This window comes from Trichosurus vulpecula, chromosome 9, assembly GCF_011100635.1.
Source record: "Trichosurus vulpecula isolate mTriVul1 chromosome 9, mTriVul1.pri, whole genome shotgun sequence".
Lineage (NCBI taxonomy): Eukaryota > Metazoa > Chordata > Mammalia > Diprotodontia > Phalangeridae > Trichosurus > Trichosurus vulpecula.
Window position 1 is genome coordinate 57,273,243 of NC_050581.1, and position 18,479 is coordinate 57,291,721.

Sequence of the window (18,479 nt, forward strand, 5' to 3'; positions counted from 1 at the left end):
CCGGCTCTGTAATGGTGGATCTGTAAAGGCGAGCCAGGGAGCCGGAGAGCCCAGCCTTCGCCCAGAGATTCCTCCCGTTGTGTGGCCGGGGAGCGAGCGGAGCCCACTTGGCACCATGTCGGTGAACATGGACGAGCTGAAGCACCAGGTCATGATCAATCAGTTCGTGCTGACTGCGGGGTGCGCCGCGGACCAGGCGAAGCAGCTTCTTCAGGCGGCACACTGGCAATTCGAGGTGAGTCCTCGCGTGTGTGTGTATGCGTGTGTGTGTGTGTGACTGCGTGTCTCTTAGCCCGCCGGCGCGCGTGTGCTTGCACAAGCACAGACCGGCTTGTGTGTGTACATAATGTGTGTGTGTACTGCCATGTTTTGCGTCCAAACTCAGCCACGTTTTCCAATAGGCTCGTGCACATTTATGCATCCAAACAGCCATACACACTCCGCCGACGCCGTCTGCATTTATAAAATGGTGCGGTTCACAACTGCGGCGGGGCCTCGAGGTTTTGCAGCCGCAGCTCGTAATAGTAACCGCGTTGTCTGCCTGTCTGTCAGCCAGTCCGTGGGGTCTGTGCGCCGGCTGTCTGGGAATCGCGCATGGGGTTGTCTGCCGCCGGATCCCTACCTCCCACCCCCCACCCCGCCGTGTGCACCGTTTATTTGCACATCCCGTCAGTGGGCACCGCCAGGCTCACAGACCAGATCACCTGGGATGGCGGAGCCAGGGGGGAGGCAGCGGCCCGAGAAGCCCTCCTCGACGGCACCCATCGAGGAAGCTGCCTCCCCGGCTGTAGATTCGGGGGGGGGGGCTTCCCGGGCCTCAGTTTCCTCCTCTGTAAAATGGTGGGGGACTAGATGGACACCGAGGTACTCTTCGGCTCTAGGTCTGTGATCGTGAGACAAGATAAAAAACCTCGGACCCCCCTGGTAGGGAGGGAGAATTCTAGGACCAAGAACCTTCTCCTCTCCGCCCCCTCCCCCAAACCTCCCCCGACTTCCCCGGGGAAATGGTGTCTAGGCTGGCCCGCTCGGCCCGAGGCTCCGCCATGTCCAGCGGGGAGGGAAGGCCATTGGTCTCTTCCTTTTCCCCAATGAGTCAGAGCGGCAGTGCTCCGCAAGGCCTCGCTGTGCAGACGGGGCGAGCCTGGGCCAAGGCTCCTGCTTCGGGGAGGTGCTGGCTGTGCAGCCCGAGGGCAGATGGGCTCCGCGGCTGAGGTCATTTGTTCCAGGGGAGGTGGAGGGGTTTGAGGTTACCACCACCAGCATCACCACCACCACCATCATCACCAAACACGCTTCTTTTGTTCACCTAAAGCTAACGGGCTCCCACCCCCTCCAGCGCAGCTGTCAGAGTGAGCCAGAGGGCTGGGGGCCAACGCCGGCGGATGGACGGGGCCAGCGGAAATCAGAATCTGGTGCCAAGTGGGTTACACCGGCCCTCTGGGTAGAGTGACACTGTAGCGTGACCCTCCCCCTCCAGCTTCTCCGGCCTGGGTCTGGGTGCGGAAATAGAGCCACTGGCGAAGGAGGAAGGAGGCGGAGCATGCTTGGGTCCAGAGGCCCCCGTGGGCCTAGGAACACAGTGGGGAAGGGGGAAGGGTTGGGAGTGGGGATTAATGTGGTCGGAAGCCCTAGCCGCCTTGAATTGAGAGTCCCTTTCTTTCTTCATCCTTCCAAAGCTCCGGGTATGGCGTAGACAGCCGCATCGTCCAGCCCTGACCCTTGCTATCCTGAATCTAATGGGATCTTTTTGAGCCCAGCTGTACTAGGAGTGGCACTGACCAAGTGGTAAACCCCAAGGCTAGGGAGCTTCCTTCGGAGCCTGGGGAAAAGGCGTCCCAGGCAGTGGGACAGCAGGAGTGCCACCTGGTGTCTGTTTGTACACACACAGTACCGTGTGCTTCCGTGTGTACATGAATTGTACAGTGCAGTGTCTCTGTGTCTGGATTCGATTGCAGTTCAGATACACATATGTGGACACATGGACGATGGTGTAGTGTGCAGCGCAGTACGGTGTGTGCACATCTAGTTGAGCCCAGTGTCTGCCTCTCTTGAGAGTCCTCGATCCCTTTGCCCTGCCTGTGGTCCGAATGCTCTTCAAAACCTGAGCCCTAGAGCTAACTAGTCTTCGTGGGTCTCTCTGGTTAATGCTGCCATTGTCTTTCTGGCCGAAGGGAAACCTGGCCCTTTCCCAAATGGTACTTCCCAAGTCAGTTGTTATTGGCCCTACCAACGGGGCTGGGCACTGGATCAGCTAAGGGGATTATTATTTACCGTAGGCTGATGGGGACTGGGATAAACTACCTGACTTTTGGGTTGGATTTCACCTGGGTCCTAACTCTTCTAAACTCCAGGGCCCAGGACCCAAGATGACCTCTGAAGATGTTTTATTTAAAATGAGTCTTGAGCCTAATGTTTAGGTTAGAAACATTATTCCATGGGCGGCACAGTGCCCCACACATAGTGGATGCTTTGTATAGGTTGTATGTTTTCCCTGCCCTCTACAACCCACTGGAGAGAACAGTGGGTCAGAACTCACATTCTGAAAGTGAGGCGGAGAAAGCTAGATTCCTGAATCAACTCTGAAATCCGCTAGGTGCCTTTGTAACCACCCTGTGTCTCCATAAAATGGGGGTAAAGATATAAAGATATTTATTAATATCTTTCTATTAATATAACATATTATATATAATAATGTAATATGTAATAAGATATTAAAGATATTTAAAAAGTTAAAAGCGGTAAATAAAATGGCAGCATTAATCTTCAGAGTAGTTCATAATTTGAAGCCTAAGTGCTGCTCTATCTGAAGCCCTTTAGCCTTTAGGGCTCCTGAGATAATGAGAGGGGGGTAGTTGGAACCGCAACCTGGGCCTCCCTATGTTGGAAGGGGCCTTCTCTTTCTTAGAAAACGCTCTGCCTGAGAAAGAAATCCTAGGAAATTTTCATCTCCGTACCTCAATGGGCTGGGTGGCACATTGGACACAGACTTTAGCCTCCATAGGCAGAGAAGAAGAGAACAGAGGTAACACTTACAATGTCTTTGAGAGCTGCCTGTCAGAGAGGCAAAATACTAGCTCTTTAATCCTGATTGGCAGGATAGCTGGCCAATCACAAATAATGGAACCACCTCCACCCCTAACCTCCCCCAATGTACTTCCATATGCAAATACCATACTTTTCTCCCAGGGGCTGTGTTTGGGGCTGAACACAGAAGGCTTATTAATCCTTTCAGCCCAGAAAGACTGTTTCCCAACCTTGTTCAGCCACTGCAGAGATGGATAAGGGAAGGAAGAAAGATCTCAGCCTTCTCGGCTAGCCATCTGTTCAACTCCACCCTCCACCCACTTACATACACGTACAGTGAATTAGATTTCCTGAGTAACTGAAGAGAGTGACCCCAAAATCCTTTCTGTTCCAACCCTTATTGTTAAGAAATCTAACTTGCCTAAGTCTCCCTTCCTGTCTTAACGAGCAAAATCTGGTGACCAGAATAGAATATTTGTTTGCTAAGGGAGTATTCTCCAGGCCCTGCTTCAGACTATTCTGAGCATTGTTGGGCTTGGAGATGGAGGTGAGGAAAGTGTAGGAATAGCTATGGCGTGGTGAATTCCAAAGAGAACTTAGATTCAGTCCCTATCCTGCTCCTTAATAGGTGTGTGACATGGGTTAAGTTGCTTAATTAACCTCTCTGTGCCTTAGTTTCCTCATCTGAAAATTGGGCCTAATGACATCTGTGCTACTTGCCTCACAGGGCTGTTAGGAGATTGAATAAGATAATATACATATGGATATATGGATATGTATATATATATATATATATATACATATATATATGTGTGTGTGTGTGTGTGCAGAGCGTTCTGCAAGATATAAAGCTCTATAAAAATGTCCACTTTGATTATTGAGATTGGACTGAATGTAGGCTTGCCCACATCCCTCGTGGATAACCGTGGGCATTTATTTTCTGGGCTATGTTCTTGATCTTAGGTTTTGCTGAGCCATACCAAACTAGAACTTTAGTTAATTAAAAGAGTCTCATTAATTGGATTCAGGTTCATTAGAATTTTTCTATCAGTACATGTGGTGATGTGGAAGGAAAGCATTGCCCTTGGACTTTGAAATAACCAACAGTGTTGGAATTATCTTAGTAGCTGTGTGACTATGGGCAAAGTCGCCTGACCTGTCTGAGCCTCAGTTTCTTCATTTGTAAAAAGGGGAGGATAATACTTGTGTAACCTACTTCTCAGGGTAGTTGTAAGGAACAGAAGAACATGTGAAAGTATTTTCTAATCTGTAAAGTGTTAAAGTGTAAATGATTACATTTCGTAGAAATAGAAAGAGATGGATTGACCCTGGAGAGTAGAGTCCACAGGAATCCTGATGTCTTCCCTGATCATCGATTTGCCCCTCATTACCAAATCGAGCTGGTCTCCGTGTTAGAGTCTTTCCACTGAACAACACAGCGGTCAGTAGTATTGGTTGTACGGGTCTGTCCATTCCCTCCTTCCCAAGTATGTATATGCCCTCCTTACTCTCTTACCCCCCTATTTAATAAAATCCAGTGGCTTTCTATGACATCTAGGAGCAAATGCAAAATGCTCTGTTTGACATTCAAAGCCTTTCATTAACCTTCTACCTTTCTGGTCTTCTTATTCCTTGCTCCCCAATATTCTCTTTAATCCAGTGATACTGGCCTTCTGGATGTACCATGAGCAAGACACTCCATCTCTCCACTCCAAGGATTTTCTCTGGCTGTCTCTCTTTCCTAGAATGCTCTCCCTCCTCCACTTCAATTACCAACCTTCCTGACCTCTTTTTAAGTCCCAGCTAAAATCTTACCTTCTACAGGAAGCCTTTTCCAACCCCTTTTAATTCCAGTGCCTTCCCTCTTTTAGTCATTTCTAATTTATATAGCTTGCTTTGTGTATATTTATTTGCATGTTTTCTCTCCATTAAAATGTAAGCCCCTTGAGGGCACGGACTGTCTTTGGCCTCTTTTTGTATCCCCAGAGCTTAGCACAGTGCCTGGCACATAATAGGTGCTTAATAAATGATTACTGATTGATGGATGGAAGAATAGTACCAAGTGGGTTCTGAGAAGAGTACAGTTTTAATATTGATTTTCTTGCTTGCCATCATATTCATAGATTATTAGAACTAACAGGAGGGAAATCAGTTTACAGAGGAGGAAACAGGCCCATAGAAGGGGAGGTGATTAACCCTGGGTCACACAGCTAGGTCTAGTGGCACACCTTGGATTAGAACTTGGGACTGCCGGTGTTCCAGTCTTGTTCTCTCTCCATTATACCAGCTAGCTTGTCTTGCTGGATCTGTTCAAAGCCCAGATTCTTAGGGTTCTATGAGCTGAGTTCCAAGTTGTGCCAGAGCTCCAGAGTCTTCGGGTCATTCTCATATTTTGAATAGACATCCCTGATCCACCTGCTTGGAAAATGTCACTCACAGCCAACCAGGTCAGTGAGTCTGGAGGAATTCTTCTAGTCCCTCTACTGAGAAGGAACAAGTGCTGTCTGAGGAGTCAGGAATGGTGGGTGTTGGGGTGAAATGACCTGGTGGAAAGAAGACTGGATTCAGAACCTGAGGACCTGGGTTTGGATCCTAGCGCTGCTCCTCTGTCAGTGGGCTCTATTTCTGATCTTAGCTTTTGCCGAGCCATACCAAACTTGAACCTGAATAAAAGCATTTTGCTGATTAGGCTCATAGAATTTTGCTATCAATACTTCTGGTGAAATGGAAGGAAAACATCGATCTTGGGGCTTTGAAACTCCATCACCTTCTAGCTGTGTGACTCTGGGCAAAGTGACCTTGGACAAGTCACTGAACTTCTGGGCCTCAGTTTCCTCAGTTTTAAAATGGCAGTTTTGGATTAGATGACATTTACGATCTCTTCTGGTTCTAAATCCCAGGTCCTAAGATCCTGGGACCAAGTCTTCCAGTAATAATGATGATGATAGTAATAATAACTGCCATTTATTTAATGCTTACCATGTGCTGGGCACTGTGCTAAAGCACTTTACAATTTTTTGAGCCTCACAACAACCCCGGGAGGTAGATGCTATCATTAAAACCATTTTACAGATGAGGGAACTGAAGCAAACAGAAGTTAAGCGACTTGCCCAGTGTCACACAGCTTCTAAGTGTCTGAGGCTAGATTTGAGTTTAGGTCTTTCTGACTCCAGGCCCAGTGTTTGGTGCACTATGGTACCACCTCTGGGCCCAGGTGTCCTCAGTTGCTAGTGCCCATCACACTCTCCTGCCACCTTATAGAATTGGTATGAGAAAGAACTTTGCAAAAAATCTCATGTAAACACAGACATGAACTAGCTGTGTGACCATAGACAACTCACTTTGCTTCTCCGGGACTTAGTTTCCACATTTGTAAAATGAGGGAGGCAGCCAGGTGGCACGGTGGATAGAGCGCCAGTCCTGGAGTCATCCTCCTGAGTTCATATTTGGCCACTAGCTATGTGATCCTAGGCAAGGCACTTAACCCTGTTTGCCTCAGTTTCCTCAACTGTCAAATGAGCTTGAGAAAGAAATGGCAAACTAAGCCAGTGTCTTTGCCAAGAAAACCTGAAATGGGGTCACAAAGAGTCAGACATGACTAAAAAATGACTGGACGCCAACAAAAACAACAAAATGAGGGAGTTAGGTGATCCTGAAGGTTCTTCGCAGCCACCAACACACACTAGAAGTGTCCACTTTTCATGCTTTTCACGTTATAATTTACCTCGTGGCTGTAGCTAATCTGACACATTCATCCCAGGGGCTTGTATGCTAACGGAACAGGCTTAGAGAGCTATAGATCACAACTAATACCTTAATGGTATTTATTTACTATTTGTTTTAAAAAATAATTTTATGGATAGATTTTGTTTTTTATGTCTTAGTCATTTCTGGTTATCCCCTACACACACACACACACACACACACAGCCTTCCCTTGTAACAAAGGAAAACACTTAAGCAAAACCAGGTGCCCCAGTGACCACATCTGAGAATATATGCAATATTCTATGGCCGTAGCTACCACTGTACTGAAAGGAGGAAGAGACATTTCATTATGTGCTGAGACCTAGATTGGTTAGTCGTTACAGTTACGTTACACAGGGTGGGTCATAACAGCTTCCTTCTTTTCCTTTACATTATTGTGATTTTTCTGGTTTTGCTTACTTCACATCTCAATTTATATATCTTCCCATGTTTGTCTGAATTCCTTTTATTGTTTCCATACAGCAATAATACCCCACTCTATCCACAAACCACAGTTTATTTGACCATTCTGCAATCAGTGGGCATCCCTATTGTTTCTGGTTTTAGTCCTACCTCTAAGAAAGAAGCACATGTATTTTAACTGGGACCTTTAGGAGATAGTGACCCTGCCTTTGTCATCTAACCTATTAGTAATTCAAAGGGCAAGAGTTTCAAGCAGGGTGTAGAAACAAACTAAAGGCATGTCTGTAGAGAGAATTCTGTTCAGGGTGGATCTATTGGCACCCTTTCCTTCAATCCTACTTTGCCTATAAAGAGAGTCAGCCCTGGGTGGGATAGTGGAACAGCAAGCAAGGGTTAGGGTGTGACCCTGGGAGTCTCCTCCCAAGGATTCCCATGGCTGTAAGGAGGCAGGACTGTATTGTCCTGCTACCTTGCATCCAGGACTGCTATCAGATTTTCCAGCCAGAGCTGGGAAGTGAAACCTGAGAAGAAGAATTGAACACTGTTGCAGGTGTAGCCCTCAGAAGGCTATAGGTCAGGTGGGGGGGTGGGGCGTGGGAGGAAACTGAGAAGGTGTGTTCTTGTGATGTTTATTGACATCACACAGGTTTGGGTGAGGCTCCAGGTGTCTGAAGAAGGAAGGTTTTTAATCTTAGCACTGTTACCAATTTCTCTCAAGATCCTGTTTCAAGAACTCCACTCCCTGGGCTCAGACTCATAGCTCAGAATCTCTCTCCAAAAGCAGGGTGAGGAGGCTCAGTGGGAGAAAAGAAGGGGTTTGGGTGAGATTTCAGGGCAAAGAAGGAATGGAAGGGAGAACTTATAAGGTTCTGGAAACCAGTGATTTTCCCCACTGTGGTTCAGGGACACTCCAGGGCATCTCCAATTATCTCTGGGAAGCATTGTGAAATCTTCAGAATAATTAATTTTAATTCACTTTAATTAAAAAACGACATACCATTTAGCATTTTGTTGTGGAGGAGGCATGTGGGGGAGGGCAGAGCATGGCAAAAAGCAAATAGGCATTGGGCAAATAAGCACTGCCACTCCCTTGCACAGGGAAGCCACTATCCAAAAGGAACCAAGGAGATGGAAGGAGCCCCTAGGGGTGAACGGAAGGAGGAGCTGGGACCTGTTGGCTCCTGTTCTTGGGGGTTTTGCTGAGCTTGGGGATTTGGTGGGGCCAGGAGCCAGACCCTTCACACGGTTTCCTGCTCCATATTGCAATCCTTTCGCAACAGCCGACAGACTTTCCTTATTTTCATCCATTTCTTGGGTCTATAATCTGGCCCTAGCAACCTCTTGCAAAGGCCCCAGAAAATGGTTCAAAGCCAGAAAATAACAAATGTCAAAGAAACCCCAGGAGACCCTCCTTCTCAGTTCTGGCCTTTAGCCATTCCAGCTGGCCCTATAACTAGTCTCCCACCCCCATCCCTACCCCTTCCTTTGGATATTAACTTTAGACAAGAGAGAGAGAAAGAGAGAGACAGAGAGAGAGAGAGACAGAGAGAGAGAGAAAGAGAGACAGACAGAGACAGAGAGAGAGAGAGAGAGAGGACTGATATTTTTTTTGAACTGAAATTGTCAAGAGTCACCTGAAATCTTCCAAGGGGCTCCAAACTCTTAGGCAGAAGCATTTTCTCTCAGGATCCGGGGAGACAGACCAGGGAATCTGAAAAGCGGTATGACTTCCGCTCCAGAAGTAGGAAGGGGTAAGCGTCTTCACCTCCATTCATCTCTCCCCAGCAAAGCCTCTTAAATCACAATGGAGCATCAAGCCTAGAAGTGCCCTCTTGGCTCATTTTACCTCTGGGATGCTTTCCCACTCGCCTGGCTGCTCTCTGAGAACAAATTTCAGAATCACTTCATGAGATGAACAGGTTCTACTGTTCCTCTCCCCCTCCCCCCAGCTGCCTCCCAGCACCACCATGGGCAGGAACCCTTTGGATGGGATTTGGATGGGCAGTTTTAGGTGGGATCTGGAGAAAGATTATAAATTAGGCAGCTAGTGGATAGAGCACTGGACTTAAAATCAGGGACATCTTACCTTGGACTTAGTGACTCTGTGACCCAAATCCAGGCACTTAATCTATTGAACCTCAGTTTCTTCTTGTGTAAAATGGAGATAATAGAACCTCCCTCAGGGTTATTATGAAGGTTAACTGACACAGCAAAAGTAAATAGCCTTAAAGTGCTACTATAAATGCTAGCTATTAAAGAAGGGATCTGGTGCGCTTGACAAAATGATAAGAAAGGTGAAGTTTATTTGTCGTTCAGTAGTTTCAGTCGTGTCTGACTCTTCATGGTCTCATTTGGGGTTTTCTTGGCAGAGATACTAGAGGGTTTTGCCGTTTCCTTCTCTAGCTTGTTTTATAGATGAGGAACTGAGGCAAAGAGGGTTAAGTGACTTGTCCAGGGTCACATTTGAACTCAGATCTTCCTGACTCTAGGCTGGGTACTTTATCCATTGTGTCACCTAGCTTCCCCAAAGTTCATTACCAAGTCCTTCCTGTGAGGTTGCCCTTACCTGTGGGCAGGGAAAGATTTCCTAGGTGGTCAAATTTGAGACTGGCTGGAGAAATTCTCTCCTTCTCTGTCCTCACCTACATCCTTATGTCTCCTTCACCATCCTATCACACTGCCTGATTTTCTACCATTAAAGTTTCATTCTTTTAATTGAAAGCATCTTGGTGAATTTTATTTGCTGGGAGCCAGGGACTGAGGCTGTTCAGTGAACTGCTAGAATGAGGTCATATTCATACGCATCATTAGTGCTAGAAGGGACCTTAGCAATCACATGTAGTCTCATTTAATCTAACTTATCCCCAAGATAGTTGTTATGTACATTCACTAAAGAAGCCTTCCCTGATGACTCCCACCCACACTGATCTCCAAGCCTCTCTGAACTCTTTACAGCACTGCCAGACCACACGATTTAGCATTTATATTCATAAAAGTGAATGCTTTTATTTTCCTTCTTCAATATAATATACTCACACCGGTTTACAAAAGCAAGAGCTTGATCTCTCTCTGGCCAGACTTTTCAGCTTAGAGCATCTTAGGGTGGAGCAGTGAGTCCAAAGAGGGAGCAGATATTTCTACCATGTGCTCTTTAAGGTAACTTTATAGTCAGCTTTTTGGCTGAGATTTGGTTTTTGAGAGATTGTTAAGCATTTGTTCTCCTTTTGTGTGATGTAAGAGGACAGACCTAGGACCAAGAGATTGAAATAAGAGGGGGAAGATCTGGGATAATCAACCAATAAGCATTTATTTATTTATTAAGAGCCCCCAGGGACAGCTAGGTGGCACAGTGAATAGAGCACCAGCCCAGGAATCAGGAGGACCTGAATTCAAGTCCGGCCTCAGACCCTAGACACATTTACTAGCTCTGTGACCTTGGGCAAGTCACTTAACCCCAATTGCCCTGCCTTCCCCCCTTCAAAAAAAAAAGAGGCCCCAATGTGCCAGCCAAAGGCAAAAAAATATTGTATATTAAATAAATTGGAGATAATCAACAGAGAGAAGGTTTCTTTTAGAAAGCAGGATTTTATCTGGGACTTGAAGAAAGTCAGGGAAGTCAGGAAACAGAGATGAAGATTGAGAAAATTCCAGTCATGGTAGAGAGCCAGTGAATCGTCTTATGCTCAATATGCCGAAAAAATCTTTACGAAAGCTGGCTCACAGTAGAGTAGAATGTCTCGTGAGGTAGTGAGATCTTCTGTAACCATGGATTCTAGCACAAGCTTGGGGATTGTTTAGGGTTAGACATGTTGAAGAGAAGGTGCATGTTTCAGGTTAGTGGTAGTAGTAACAGTAGTGGTGGTGGTGGTGGTGGTGGTGGTAGTAGTAGTAATAGCATTTCTATAGCTCTTTAAAGTTTGTAAAGTACTTTATAAATATCTCACTTGATCCTTACAATATTCCTTGGAGGTAGATGCTATTACAGATAAGGAAACTGAGGCACAAAGAAGGTAAATGTCTTGCTGGGGATCAGACAGGGAGTAAACATCTGAGGACAAATTTAAAATCAGGTCTTCTCGACTCCAGATCTGGCGCTTTATCCACCCAGCCGTCTCACGATGATGAGATTCTGTGTTGATAATCCTGTGACTTAGGTCTCACACAGCACTTATATACACGGCTTATCTCCTCCACCTGACCATGAGTGCCTTGCGGGCACCCTCTCTTATACTTCTTTATCTCTGCCACAGCACCTTGCTCTAGGATAAACACATAGTAGGCTTTTAATAAATACTGATAACAGCAGCAGCTAACTTGCCTCCATCTACATGGTACTTGACAACATCTAAGGGCTTTCTCAAGGCTTAGCCCAAGCACTCCTTCTTTGTGAGGCATCTGTGACCCCCCACAGCTACTTCGCATCTCTCTTGCATGGTATCTGGGGTACAAATTGACTCCCCTTGTTAGATAGCTTCTCGAGGGCACAGATTGTTTTGCTGTCGCCCTTGTATGGGGTTTTCTTGTCAAACGTGCTGGAGTAGTTTGCCATTTCCTTCCCCATTGTGGCCTCATTTTAGAGATGAGGAACTGAGGCAAGTAGGGGTTAAGTGACTTGCCCAGGGTCACACAGCTAGTAAGTATCTGAGGCCGGATTTGAACTCAGATCTTTCTGACTCCAGGCTCTATCTGTTGTACCACCTAGCTGCCCTGAGCACACAGTAGGTGCTTTAAAAATGCTTATTGATGGATTGACTCCTCATAATAGCCGTTAGATGAGATAGGTAGTCCAAGAATGGTTAACTCCACTTCACGGTTGAGGAAGAAAGGAAACAAGCATTTATTAGGCACCTACTATGTGCCAGGCACTATGCTAAGCACTTCTTTCAAATATTTTCTCATTTGATTCTCACGACAATCTTGGGAGTTAGATGCTGTTGTAAATCCCATTTTACATTTGAAGAAACTGAGGTAGACAGAGGTTAAGTGACTTGCCCATTTAACACAGCTAGTATTTGTCTGAGGCATGTTGAACTCAGATCTTCCTGACATCAGGACCAGCGCTGAGACATGAAAAGAACTTCTTGAATGAAAAATAAAATACTGCCTTGTTTTCACTACAACTAGATGTCGCAATGGATAGAGCATGGGGCCTGGAGTCAGGAAGATCTGAGTTCCAGTGTGGCCTCAAACACTCACTAACTGTGTGACACTGGGCAAGCCACTTAACCTCTATTTGCCTCAGTTCCTCATCTGCAAAATGGGGCCACATTTGGAGAAGGAAATGGTGAGCTACTCCCGCATCTTTGCTAGTGCATTAATTTGTCTCCCTGCCTAGATTTTAAACACTCGAGGGCAGGAACTGTCTTACATTCTTACAGCTAAGAGCATTTAGCACAGGCTGGGCACTGATGAGATGTAGTAAAGCTTTGTGGACCGCTAGGCTGGATAGGCGAGGTGGGACGGGTGGATGACGGGTGGTTGGAGAGATAGACTGGTTCAACGAGTGTTGGAGGATTAATGTTTCTCTTCCTTTCTGCAGATAGCCCTCAGTGCTTTTTTCCAAGAGACCAACATCCCTTACAGCCACCATCATCATCAGATGGTAAGTCTCTTTCCATTTTTTATATTATCATCAGGTTCTTTGGGAGGGATAAGCCTCCCAAGTGATCTCTTTGCAAAGCTGTTTTTCTTCTTTTATAAAGGTCAAATTCTAGGATGGGTTCGTTCCATTGACAGAATGAGAGAGGTGGGGGGAAATCCATTTGCTTCTGAGTCCGAGGTTGAGCTGGTACAAATACCCTTTCACAGAGAGTAAGGGCCTGCTCCTCGTCTGTACAGCATCTTTAATAGATCAACACTTTAGAGCCCAAAGGGACCTTAGAGGTCATCTGGTTCAGCCCCCCTTATTTACAGATCGGGAAACCGAGGCTCAGAAATGAAGTCACTTGCCTAAGGTTACACAGTTAGTAAATGCCAGAGGTGGAATTCAAATCCTCGACTCCAAGTCCAGAATTCATTCCTGAACACTCTCCCAGAAGCATTCTCTCCTAGAATATCTTCTCTCTTGTGATTATTACTTGAATGACCTTCAGCAAGTCGCTTGTAATCTCTTTAGGTCTTGATTTCTTCATCTACAAAATGAAGGGTCTTTAAGGTACCTTCAAGCTCTCAATCTGTAATCCTAAGATAGGGGTTCCAATCAGCACCAGCTTTGTGCATGTAGGAAAGAATGATTTCAAGGGTGCCAAAAGGCTGCTTCTGAAATCTCTTCCCCCATAGGCCTACCCCCATGCCTAGGAACCCCACCGTTAGTCACGGCTCAGGAAGTGAAGTCATACATAGAATGTTAGAACTGGGAGAACCTTAGATATCATCCAGGTAGGTCAACCCCCTCATTTTATAGATGAGGGAAATGTGCGGAAGTGACTCGTCCAAACTCATACAGCTAGTTAGTGGCAGAGTCAGGATTAGATTGTCTCTTAACTTCTAATCCCATATTCTTCCTATGGTACAGTAGCACCTCCATGGGTCAGAGGCCAGAGGGTCAAGAGATGTAGCTGAAGACAAGCTCTGCCAGCTTCTTCGCATTGCCCGCAGACATCTCTGAAGTCCTGGCTTCAGTTTGGCAAAACTTGCGCAGCCTGGAGGGTCCTGGGGAGAATCCATGGGAATCTGTAGTTTTGGGTCCTTAAGCAGATATGCTCTAGAGCAGGACCCCAGGGTCCAAGTCCATGAACTTGGATGGGAAAAAATTACATCCTTATTTTCACTAACAAGCTTTCATTGAAATCTCCCATTTTCTTCCATTGATCTTACATGTTGAAAGACATTATTCTGAAGGGCTCTATAAGCTTCACCAGACAGCCAAACACAAAAAGTTAAGAACCCCTGGTATAGAGGCTGATGAGGAAAGAACCTGCAGGCTTCTGGCCACAGGCAGGTGCTAAAGTTTGGCTGGAGACTTTAACCCCTAATAGGTATCCTAAAGGTGACCTAGGGAGAGGGACTATGATCTGGTTGTCCCAGATAGACAAATTTTCTTTCTGTCTAGAGCAAAGGTTTTTAACCTGGAGTCTAGGGACCATGGATAGATTTCAAGGGGCCTATGAACTCGGTTAGGGAAAAAAAATACATCTTGATTTTTATTAACATCTAACTAAATTGATTACTCTGGTCTTGGGGTGGCTAGGTGGCCCAGTGCATAGAGCACTGGCCCTGGAGTTAGAAGGACCTGAGTTCAAATCCAGCCTCAAACACTGACTTACCTTGGGCAAGTCATTTAACCCTGATTGCCTTAAAAAAAAAAAGAACCCTTGGTCTAGAGTGCTAGCAGGTGCTGGAACATGTAGGTTCTGAGCTGAGCCCCAAGGAGCTGGAAAGTTGGGAACACCCCATTCAAGGAACAGGGTGGTCAGTACTATGCTACTAATAGAAGGGAAATAGAAGTCATGGGACTCATCATTGCATCACCTGGATTTAGAGCTGGCTAGAACCTTTAGCAATTGTCCATTCCAGAGATCACAGAATATTGGCACTGACAGAGACTCTAGAGATGCTCCAGTCCAGCCGACAAGGTTCACAGCAACTTCACAGTGGAGGTAACTGAGGGCAGAAAGCGTGAGGGGATTTCTCCAAAGGCAGGGAGTTCTTGTCAGAGCCAAAACTAGAACTCAGACCTAGACTGGGTGTTCTTTCTTCCCAGAAAGGAGGGTGCTGGGGGTGGGAGGGTTGGGAGGAGGTGCAAAGGTTTTCTGTTTCCACACAGGGCCAGGCACAATAAATCCCTGACCTCTTCTTAGCCCAGCTTGACCATCAGAGCAGGCAGTGGGTAAGAGCAGGGCATACCTGGCTATCTGGATGAGAGGAGTGGGAGAACACCCAGGCCCTTACACTCTGGAGAGGGGAAGGGGATGAGATGATGTAGGACAGAACCCTTGGAAAGGCCTGTCTGCATTCTTTACATAGGTCCAGCTTCCTACTGTAATACAGATCCTCAGTGGACTGTGTAAAGTGAGAAAATCCTCAGGGCCTTAACGCTACAGAGTTGTACTACTCCTTCTAGATTCTTCCAGACCTCACATCCCAGTTCCATTCCTTCTACTCTGCTCATTCATCATCCGGGCCTCTCCTTCCCCCCCCCCAAGCCATTTTGTTGTTAAAAGCTCTCCTCTCAGGGCACCTAGGTGGCGCAGTGAGTTGAGCACGGGCCCTGGAGTCAGGAGGACCTGAGTTCAAATCAGACACTTGGCACTTAACTAGCTATGCGAACTTGGGCAAGTTACTTAACCCCAATTGTCCTGCCTTCCTCCCTCCAAAAAAAAAATACACAAAAAAAGCTCTCCTCTCTTTTTATAATGCCCTTCCTCCCCCAGGCTCAGGTGCAGTGTCTTCTGACCAGAGTACAAGATCTGGAGAAGGAAAGGACCACGGGGGAAGGAAGAAGCTCTTTTGAGTCTTTCCCACATCTTACTGATGTTCAGTGGGACTTGATTCCACAGGGCTTCCTGGTGCTTGTTTGGCCTCCCAATCCCCTAGGCTGATCCCTAGTCCTCCAGACCCTTCAAGGCCTATAAAAGCATCCCGTTGAGTTGTTGGGGGAATAGGGTACAGGGGGAGAAGTATCGACCACTGGTTTGGTGGAAGTGGAGTAAGTCATGGCTGAGATGTAGGTGAGAGCCAAGATTGGAGGACTAGAGATCTGCTGTGCCTCAGTAGAGAGGGGAGCCAGCTAGGCCTCTGACTGAGCCATTACTGGGGCTCCTGGAGGATACAGACTGTTTTCACTTTTGTCTCTGATCACCCAAGCACAGTGCCTGGTACATAGTAGCCACTTAACCAACAGAATTAAATCCACCTCCTCCATCAATATTATCCAGATAAGTTTCCCTAGGAAAATTTGAGAAGGAAAGAAGAATGTTACTGGTTGGGGGTAGAGGTGAGCGGTTGGGGTTCAGAGGAGACTTCACGAAGAAGATGCTGCCTGAGCTAAGCCTTGAAGGAAGAGAATAAAAAAAAAATCTGAGAATAAGAGGAGGAGGAAATGCATTCCAAGCTTGTACCAAGCAGGGAGATAGGAGATGGCATGCTGAGTTCAGGTAACAGTCAGTCCAGTTTGGCTGGAATGTAGAGTGTGAGAAGGGGAACGATGTGAGATAAAGAGGGAGGTAGAAAGCCAGGTCCTGGAAGGCTCGAAAGGCCACACCTTAGTATCAGGAAGAACCTTAAAGGTCCAGCCTTTTTTTTTTTAATCTGTATTACCCTTTGCCCATGGAAGTAGTTGTCAGAGTGCCCAAGATGGAAGTTTAACTCTGGAGGGGCCCTGGGGCATGGCGGAGGGGGGTGTTCAGGAGTTAGACTGTGTCCGGGTGAGACCGGGGGACCCCAGGAGGAACTTGGGGAAATAAATCATTTGGGTTGTCCAAATAGCAAGCAAGAAGCCGCCTGGTTCTGTGACTTCAGGTAAGTTACTTCCACCTCTGGGCCTGGCTCCTAGTCTATTAAATGAGAGGGTTGGGCTGTATGATTTGCTAAGGTCTCTTCCAGCTCGAAATTCCTCCAGTTCTATTCTAAGGTTCTACAGATTCTTCTCCTAGTGGGTGAGCAGAGACTGACCTCTGGAGTGGGCCCAGGAAGGTCAGCTGGTCCTCCGAGGATTAGAGGAGGAAGGAGGGTATATCTTGGCCCCGCTGACGTCCTTCTGGGGCTAGAGAGGTGGACTTGATCTAACCTCACCCTCTTTCTCTTTTCTCTCCACAGATGTGCACTCCCGCCAACACCCCCGCCACGCCCCCCAACTTCCCTGACGCCCTCACCATGCTCTCCCGCCTCAAGGCCTCCGAGAGCTTCCACAGCAGCAGCCCCATGGCTTCCTCGGCCACCTCGCCCCCACCCCTTCCGCATCCCCCCCACTTTGGGAGCTTCCCCACCCCCAGCTGGCCCACTGCCTCACCTCCGGGCCCACAACAGCAGCCCCAGCAGCCGCAGCAATATTCATGGACTCCTGCCCCTTCTTCCCAGCCTTCGGACTGGCCTCCCCCGGCCTCTCAACAGGCCACCTCAGAACAGAAGGCCAACTCAACCATGGAGGCGGAAAGATAAGGGAGGCCTTCCCCCTCCCCTCCCCAAGGCCTAGATCACACGGGGCCAGGGCAGGGGAGAGGACATCTCCTATGGGCCCCCTCATCCTTCTCCTCTGCACCCCATGTTGATTTCTTTCACCCTTCCCCTGGAGACCTGGAGGGGGAGAGACAGGACTTGGTAGCCAGGCAGGGACTGTCTTAAACACACACACACACACACACACACACACACACCCCAGCATACACATAATATCCTTCGCACAGATTTGATTTGAAGCTGTTTAGGATTACATTAGAGACTAAGGGACCTTCTCCAAGACCAAACAGCTACCCTGGACCTGCCCGCCCTCCCCTCATCTCCTAAGAGATACCCTGAAGAATCACTACAAAGTCAGCTTCTGATTTCAGGTAACATGTACCCATATGCACACAGGCACACATACATACATACATACATACATACACGCACACACATACACGCACTCATGTATACACACACATACACATACTCACGTACACGCACACATGCCCAGCTGGCATACACGTGCAGGAACACAGAGGGCCCTGTCTTTGTATGTGTGTGTGTGTGTGTGTGTGTGTGTGTGTGTGTGTGTGTGTGTGTAAATGTATTTATATGTATGTCTCTACTCAAAACTCAATGTAGGTTTTCAGGGCAGCTGGATTTTGCATGTGAATAACCAATTCCCAAAGGCTCCCCCACCCTTCCCTTTTACCCTACTTCCCTGCCCCTGTCTTCTGTTCTCCTGTCCAGCACTGCCTCACCTGCATAGAAGAGGACTGTGGGAAACTCCAGGACTCTCATCTTCCCCACCCCAGTCCCCTGTCCATCCCTCCTCCCCCCCTGGGATCACCTGCATGCCTTCCCCAGAGCCCGGGGGGATGGGGTCCCCATCTCCTTTGCCCCATTTTAACAAACAAGAAGAAGAAATTCCAAACCCACCAGACTCTGTGGTTTTGCATTGTTTTCTGATAACCCTTACATGTCTCTGTGTGTGAGCAGGCTAGAAAGGAGGGAAGAAAACCGAGAGGTTGGCAGAGAGAAAAGTGCCCCTGAATCAGGAGTCAGAGGACTTGGGTTCAAATCCTGTCTCTGGGGGACCTAATCTGTATAGGACTGGTTGGACTCTGAGACCCATTCCAGCTCTTGGCCTATGATTCTAATATCTGAGCAGAGGAAATGTGAAGC

The 18,479-nt window shown here is 47.3% G+C and overlaps 1 protein-coding gene across 1 annotated transcript; it reads left to right on the top strand.

Annotated features, from left to right (window-relative positions):
* Positions 1-18,229, top strand: UBALD1 (UBA like domain containing 1). The gene is made up of 3 exons (XM_036737563.1): positions 1-235; positions 12,733-12,795; positions 16,950-18,229. Exons 1-3 carry the CDS (start codon positions 116-118, stop codon positions 17,289-17,291), a joined length of 525 nt encoding a protein of 174 aa, XP_036593458.1. The 5' UTR covers positions 1-115; the 3' UTR covers positions 17,292-18,229.
* Positions 18,230-18,479: the final 250 nt, after the last annotated feature.